Raw genomic sequence first — 7,944 nt, forward strand, 5'->3', positions numbered from 1 at the left:
TAAATTTTTTTTAATCATTTCTTTTTCCAAACCTTCTTCCTATACAATGCAAGTCAAATAGAAAGTCTTATTTCTCAAAAAAAAAAAAAAAAAAAAAAACAATAGAAAGTCTTAATGAGAGTATTTTAATTGGTCCCTCTCTCACACGCGCACACACACACGCACGCTCACAAAGACACAGCACTCTTTATGTGTCTATATATTGACTGCTAGTCCGCCACATCTTTTGCAACTCCATAACAACAATAAACTTGTAACTGTGGTGCTAACTTGCTGCAATACAAGCAGAAAAAAATGGTAGTTGCTGGACCAGTTAACAATGGTGGTGGTGCTCTTGGCTTGGCAGGCATGAAGGGTCTTAGCGTCCAAATCTTAACTGGGCGTTGGTTCATGGTGTTTGCATCATTTCTAATCATGTCCGCTGCAGGAGCTACCTACATGTTTGGTATATACTCAAGCGACATCAAAAAAGTGCTTGGCTACGACCAAAGCACCCTCAATTTGCTCAGCTTTTTTAAGGACTTGGGTGCCAATGTTGGTGTCCTCTCCGGCCTAATCAACGAGTTTACACCCCCATATGTAGTCCTATCAATAGGTGCAGTCCTCAACTTTTTTGGGTACTTCATGATCTGGCTAGCCGTGACCAAAAAAATATCAACCCCAAAAGTTTGGCAAATGTGCTTGTACATTTGCATAGGTGCAAACTCACAGTCTTTTGCCAACACTGGTTCCCTTGTTCCCTGCGTAAAGAACTTCCCTGAAAGTCGTGGTTCTGTGTTGGGGATTCTAAAAGGTTACGTGGGTCTAAGTGGTGCTATAATCACACAATTATACTATGCTTTATATGGGAATGACTCAAAGTCCCTTATATTGCTAATAGGCTGGCTTCCAGCTGCTATATCATTAGTTTTTCTTCGAACTATTCGGTACATGAAGGTCATTCGCCAGCCGAATGAGATCAAAGTTTTCTATAATTTCCTCTATATTTCACTTGGCCTGGCAGGGTTTTTGATGATAATGATTATAGTACAAAGACCGGTTCAGTTCACACGGGGTGAGTATGGTATTAGCGCTGCCGCGGTGCTTGTCTTGCTCTTTCTTCCACTTGCTGTTGTTATTGCCGAAGAGTTTAAGCTTTGGCAGAGCAAGAACTTAGCAGTGAATGACCCAACTCCCTTGAAGATAATCACCGAGAAGCCGAGCCCAGCAGAGACAATTCCATCTCTACCAGCACCATCATACAACATCACCACAAATTCACTCACTGAGACTGAGCCAAGCTCAGAAAAGCAAGCTTCTTGTTGGAGAACAGCATTCAGGCCACCAGATAGAGGAGATGACTATACAATATTACAAGCACTTTTCAGTGTTGACATGTTAGTTCTTTTCATGTCAGCAATTTGCGGTGTTGGGGGTACTCTAACAGCCATAGACAATTTGGGACAAATTGGAGCTTCTTTAGGGTACCCAAAGCTAAGTGTTAGCACTTTTGTGTCCCTTGTTAGTATTTGGAATTATCTTGGACGGGTAGCCTCAGGATTTGGGTCTGAAATTGCTCTAAAAAGATACAAATTCCCTCGTCCTCTCATGCTCACTCTAACCCTTTTATTATCATGTGCTGGTCACCTTCTAATCGCGTTTAATGTCCCCAATGGACTCTACTTGGCATCAGTAATTATTGGGTTTTGTTTTGGTGCACAATGGCCATTACTTTTCGCAATAATTTCTGAGCTTTTTGGCCTTAAGTACTACTCAACTTTGTACAATTTTGGGTCAGTGGCTAGCCCAATTGGGCTATATGTGCTGAATGTGAAGGTCACTGGGTATTTGTATGATAAGGAGGCTGAGAAGCAAATGGCAGCATCGGGACTCAAAAGGGTGGCTGGGGAAGAGTTAGATTGTAAAGGAGTGGATTGCTTCAAATTGTCCTTTATTATTATTACTGCGGTCACATTGTTTGGTGCACTTGTTTCCCTCATTTTGGTGCTTAGGACAAAGAAGTTCTATAAGAGTGACATTTACATGAAGTTTCGAGAGCAGTCTAAGCAGGCTGAGACAGAGATGGCCATGAATGGAAATGGTACTGGACCATCAGAGACAAAAGGTGGCTAGAGATTTTAATGTTTCCTTTAACAATTTTTGAAATAGATAAATGTATAGGTATAAAATATAAATGAAAATGTAGCATGGAAGAAGTATATATTAATATTAAAAAAGAAGAAGAACTATATTGGTGTGTCATTTGAGATAGGATTTTCTTTGCGCTTTGCTTGTTATTTTATGTTTTCTTTTTCTTACACAGCGATATTTTCTCTTGAAACAAAATATTCCAGGACTTTTCGTTGTACATGTAATAAAATGAAGACAGGTTAGTCAATTGGTTGCTAATAGTCTTTTATCCATTTCTTCATGGCCCCCCAATCAATACGGTATCAAAGGAAAGAAAATTAAAATAAGAAATTGTTTCATGGTAGATATGAAAGTTACTTCTACTGTTCTGAATTTTTTTTTAGAGAGTTTCAGTATTCACTCCTAATAATAATTCGTTATCATCATATGAAGATACCAATCAGTTTTTGGTGTAGGCGAAGAAAAAATTATGACTATTGTTTTAAATTGATGTATACGTATATAATATCATAGTAATGCATCCTGAAAAGTAATAAGTTGCTCTACTCCTAGAATTAAATCAAGGCGTTAAATTTGGAAACAATATAAGGCATTTTTGAGTCATCCATCGACACTAAGATCTTGGTTAGTAATTGATATATTTATATTCTATTAAACCAAAATTTTAAGAACATTTTTTTAATAATAAATCTTGGCCAATAGATTTCAATTTTTTTATTCATATTATTTTATATAATTATATATACTCTATTAGAATTATTTACAGGTTTGAAAAAGTGAGAGAAATAGAGAGTGGAAGTAACAACATTAAGCTTTAATGCTTTATGAGATTACTTCGTTATGTTATTGAAAAGTTTTTGTTACATCGAACTTATTGAGATTATATATAGAGAGATTAACCCTAAATTATTTATAAATTAAATCTAAGATGTAGTAGTATATGTTATAAACTATAAAGTACAATATAACAAGTATTGCAGTCGTATAAGTACATTGAATCTTGAAATATATCTTTAACAAGTTATTATATGTTGTAAACTATAAAGTACAATATAACAAGTATAGCAGTGGTATAAGTACATTAAATCTTGAAACATATCTTTAACAAGTTATTTAAAATTTTAATACTTCATAAATTTCTTATAATTTTAATAATAAGTTCATCCTAGCAGTTGGCGAAGTATCATGCATGAAGAGGATTTGGAGTAGTTTTTTTTGGATATATATAAGATAGAAATTCCACTCTAACATAATCTAAGTATATACGACTTATATGACTCAAATGTGGCAAATAATATAATAGTTTTATCCTAGCAGCTGGCGAAGTACCATGCATGAAGAGGCTTAAGATTTGGGGTATTTTTTTTTATACAAGATAAAAATTCTACTCTAACCTATTCTAAGTATATATATGTGTGAAGTTCCCTTTTGGAGATTTGAATATTAACCCTTGCCCCTCTATACACTCACAATAGTTTTGTACTTATGGAGTGACCATTATACCAAGAGTGCGAGGTAGTAATTTTCTAAGCCTTCATAGATTGACATGAAATAAATAAATTACATGTGTGAATCACATAGTTTAATTGCATAAATTGCCCCTTATGTCCTTCGCTAAAAATTGATGAGAATTTTACTTGTAAAATGACTATCATCACACCAATGGTGCGTGGTAGTATTGAGGTAGTTTTCTAAGCCATCATGGTTTGACATGGAATAAATAAACTACATGTGAATTACAAAAAATTATTGAGTACTCCAGGAGTACAATAAATGTGTCCCCTTCTCACATGAATTGTGAATCCCACCATGAATCTAATTAGTGAGACCCATAATTATGTGAGAAAGAGAGAAGTATGCATTTATAGTATTCCAGAAATATTTAATAATTTCTCGTGAATCACATAAGTTAACCCATAAATTGCTCCTTATGTCCCTCGGCAAAAAATTAATGAGAGCTTAATTGTTAAGCGCGTACATGGCTCCTTATGTCCCTCGGCAAAAAATTAATGAGAGCTTAATTGTAAAATAAGTAAAGTAGTGGATAGAATGAGGCAATCTGATCAAGTATGTAATCTCTTAAAAATTAATAAATCCGTGTCTATCTAATTAATAGGAATCTTAACTTTGTGTCAAGGCCTAACCATTGTAGAATGCAAGTCACAGGTAAGTTCTATCGTAATTTTATTTTAAAAAAAGACCAAATAGAGTTAAGACCAGAGAAGAAGGGCATGTAAGATTTCTATGATCTAAACTTCGTTGAATCATATTCTCTCTTCTAAGAGATATGGCCCAGATGAGTTGTTGCGTTGGTAGACATGATAGACTAAAAAATTAGATATATATATTTTAATCTAACAGACTAACACTAGCTTATATATCTCGAATTCTTTGCAAGAATTGGTGTACGTACTGGTTACTTAATCAATTCAATATTCATTCATCTGATATATATATATATATATATATATATATATATATATGATTTCACCAATTATCACCCTCAGCTTCTTGTCAATCGAGCTTCGCATGTTGACTTCACTCGAAAGATTCTACACCCTAAGCCTCTTGAAATTGAAGCTCAGATGAAGAAGAAGATAAGTCAGTCCTAGAAAAACACATACAAATACGTACACAAAATTACAAATAAATAATTTATCATTAAAATAAGACAAGTTGAGAAGAACAGCGAACTATTATATTCAACCCAAAGTTGTCATTTTAAAAATGCCCACCCTATGCTTATCCTTCTCCCCCTCACTCCCACTCTCACTCTCACACGCACATACAAATTCATTTCTATATATACGCTACTTGTTTCTTCTAACACCATTACAAACTTGTGAGATACTTATCCAAAGAAAAAAAATTGTGACTGTGTAAGAGTATTGTTACAACTTAAAGAGTGAAAGAAATGGAGGGTGCTAAACCCAAAGGTGGTGGTGGTTTGGCTAGCAAGAAGACCTTTATCATTCAATTACTCACAGGGTCATGGTTCATGGTGTTCGCATCATTGCTAATCATGTCCACCGCAGGCACACCCTACGCGTTTGGTCTATATTCAAACGTGCTCAAATCAGTGCTCGGCTATGACCAAAGTACTCTCAATTTGATCAGCTTCTTCAAAGACGTTGGCACCAACGTTGGAGTCCTCTCTGGCCTCATTGCCGAGGTCACACCAACATGGTTCGTTTTATCAATTGGTGCAGTCTTAAACTTTTTTGGCTACATAATGATATGGCTAGCCGTGACTGAAAGAATGGCTAAGCCCCATGTATGGATGATGAGCTTGTACATCTGTCTTGGGGCAAATTCAACTGCTTTTGCTAACACTGGAGCACTTGTAACCAGCGTGAAAAACTTCCCTGAAAGCCGTGGGGTTGTGTTAGGGCTTTTGAAGGGTTATGTGGGACTAAGTGGTGCTATAATCACACAACTATACCACGCTATCTATGGTAATGACTCAAAGTCTTTGATTTTGCTTATAGCTTGGCTTCCAGCTGCTATATCTTTCCTTTTTCTACGAACTATAAGGATCATGAAGGTCAATCGGCAGAAGAACGAGCTCCAAGTTTTCTATAATTTCCTTTATATATCACTTGGCCTAGCTGGGTTTCTAATGATCATGATCATAGTGCAACAAAAGGTTACATTCACGAAAAGTGAGTATAGTGGTAGTGCAGCTGCAGTGTTAATCTTGCTCTTTCTCCCACTTGCTGTGGTTATCATGGAAGAAAATTATATTTCAAAGAGCAAGAATTTTTCAATGATTGACACCGAGAAGTCCAGCACGGGAACCACACCGTCTCTTCCAGAATCAACTCTTGCCAAAGCCAATTTGATCACTGAAGTACAGGACACAGAAAAGCATGTTTCATGTTGGAAAAACGTGTTTAAGCCACCGGAGAGAGGGGAGGACTATACCATATTACAAGCACTCTTCAGCATCGACATGTTAATACTGTTCTTCTCAGCAATTTGTGGCGTTGGAGGCACTTTGACAGCAATAGACAATTTGGGACAAATGGGAACTGCCCTTGGATACCCAGCTCGAAGTATTAGCACCTTTGTTTCTCTTGTGAGTATATGGAATTATCTTGGACGAGTGGTCGCTGGTTTGGTCTCTGAAATTCTATTGAAAAAATACAAGTTCCCTCGACCTCTCATGCTGACTCTAGTGCTCCTATTAGCATGTCTTGGTCACCTTCTAATCGCGTTTAATCCTCCCGGTGGTCTCTATGTTGCATCAATAATTATCGGGTTTTCCTTTGGTGCACAATGGCCATTAGTTTTCGCAATAATTTCTGAAATTTTTGGCCTAAAGTATTACTCCACTTTGTACAATTTTGGGTCAGTGGCTAGCCCCATTGGACTATATGTACTCAATGTAAAGGTCACTGGACATTTATATGATAAGGAAGCTAGAAAGCAGCTGGCTGCCTCAGGAAGCGTAAGAAAGGCTGGGGAGGCTTTGAATTGTATTGGGGTTGAGTGCTTCAAATTGTCTTTCATTATAATTACTGCTGTGACATTGTTTGGCTCGCTTGTTTCCCTTATTTTGGTTCTTAGGACTAAGAAGTTTTATAAGAGTGACATTTACAAGAAGTTCCGGGAGGAGGCACGGGCGGCCGAGATGGAGATGGCTATGGCCGGAATCAGCATTGGATCGCAGGACACAAATAATGGCCAAAGACGTTGACTTCAACTATAAAAGATATCACATATTAGAAGAAAGAAGATGGAATGACTTAGTTTATTTCAAGAGGGAATAATGGATGCGTAGGTTTTAAGTGTAAATATTTTTACCGTTTGGATTCAACGTTTCCACGTTGCGTTTTGAAGCCCCGCGTTTTAAGTTTTTTTTTTTTTTTTGGGTTCAGCTGCATATTATTAACTTTTCAGCAGTAAACAGTGTATTTGTGTACTGTTTAAGGGTCTTACAACTCCACTTTTTAGCAACTTTTTTATTAAAAATAAGTCTCACGGCACTATTTATACATTTAAAAATTATTTTGCTACAGTATTTTCAGTTTTCAATTTTCAACAATAAGCTCTGTAAGTGCACAATTGCACCTGGACCCAAGAACAGTTATGGGCTCAGGCCCAATGAGCCTTAAACAATACGAATTTGTAGAGTGTGGGCTTGAAACCTAGGTTAGAAGTGTGTGTGGGGACTAAATGACAAACCAAAGATTGCCAGTACTTGGAAACAACAAAGAATATTGTAAATAGGCCTCCTCGGACGTAAGCCGAGAGCTGTTCTTATATCATATCTTTCTCTTTGTCTTTTTTCTTTCTAGGTTACAAAAAGTCCGTCCCGTTTCTGTTCTAGGTCCCTCCTTAAATACTCCTCTTTTTAATACTTTATACACGTGTTGTCCCAACTCCTCCCTTAGCCTAGATATTTCTTTTCTTAGTGCCTTTGAACAGTAACTAGAAGTTTCCCTTCCACTGTTCAAGTGTCACTTCCCCATTAATGCGGCCAGGGTGGTAGGTGCAGGGTCTTTAATGTGGAGGTAGCAGCCTTTACCTTTGACATTTTTCCAACATCGGTACTTCTAGGACATTCAAAGGTTCACCCCCTTTAACCATTGATCTTGACCGTGTCATTCCCTAACCTTTACCATGAAGTCCCGGGTTCTCTGGTGCCAATCCGAGGGGAAAAACATCCTCGGCTGGATCTTCGGATCCTCGGCTTATGGGCCGACCCGTAGTACTAACAGGCCCTAAACCCAAGAGCAGGTCGGCCTTCCTTAGCATGACCCATCGGCCCATATTCCCATCAAGGTATCTTTACTCCCCACAAGCTCTATC

At 37.3% G+C, this 7,944-nt stretch overlaps 2 protein-coding genes across 2 annotated transcripts; both read left to right on the forward strand.

Moving 5' to 3' along the window:
- Positions 1–234: 234 nt before the first annotated feature.
- LOC142641720 (protein NUCLEAR FUSION DEFECTIVE 4-like) lies at positions 235–2,241 on the forward strand. The gene has a single exon (XM_075816198.1). It carries the CDS (start codon positions 295–297, stop codon positions 2,110–2,112), a length of 1,818 nt encoding a protein of 605 aa, XP_075672313.1. The 5' UTR covers positions 235–294; the 3' UTR covers positions 2,113–2,241.
- Positions 2,242–4,970: 2,729 nt separating this feature from the next.
- Positions 4,971–7,164, forward strand: LOC142641174 (protein NUCLEAR FUSION DEFECTIVE 4-like). Its single transcript, XM_075815575.1, has one exon. The coding sequence runs from the start codon at positions 5,045–5,047 to the stop codon at positions 6,827–6,829; it is 1,785 nt and encodes a 594-aa protein (XP_075671690.1). The 5' UTR covers positions 4,971–5,044; the 3' UTR covers positions 6,830–7,164.
- The last annotated feature ends 780 nt before the right edge of the window (positions 7,165–7,944 follow it).

Source organism: Castanea sativa, chromosome 6 (genome assembly GCF_040712315.1).
Source record: "Castanea sativa cultivar Marrone di Chiusa Pesio chromosome 6, ASM4071231v1".
NCBI lineage: Eukaryota > Viridiplantae > Streptophyta > Magnoliopsida > Fagales > Fagaceae > Castanea > Castanea sativa.

Bases quoted from the DNA above. Each gene is read 5' to 3' on its own strand.
- LOC142641720 (XM_075816198.1), top strand. From the start codon at position 295: ATGGTAGTTGCTGGACCAGTTAACAATGGTGGTGGTGCTCTTGGCTTG.
- LOC142641174 (XM_075815575.1), top strand. From the start codon at position 5,045: ATGGAGGGTGCTAAACCCAAAGGTGGTGGTGGTTTGGCTAGCAAGAAG.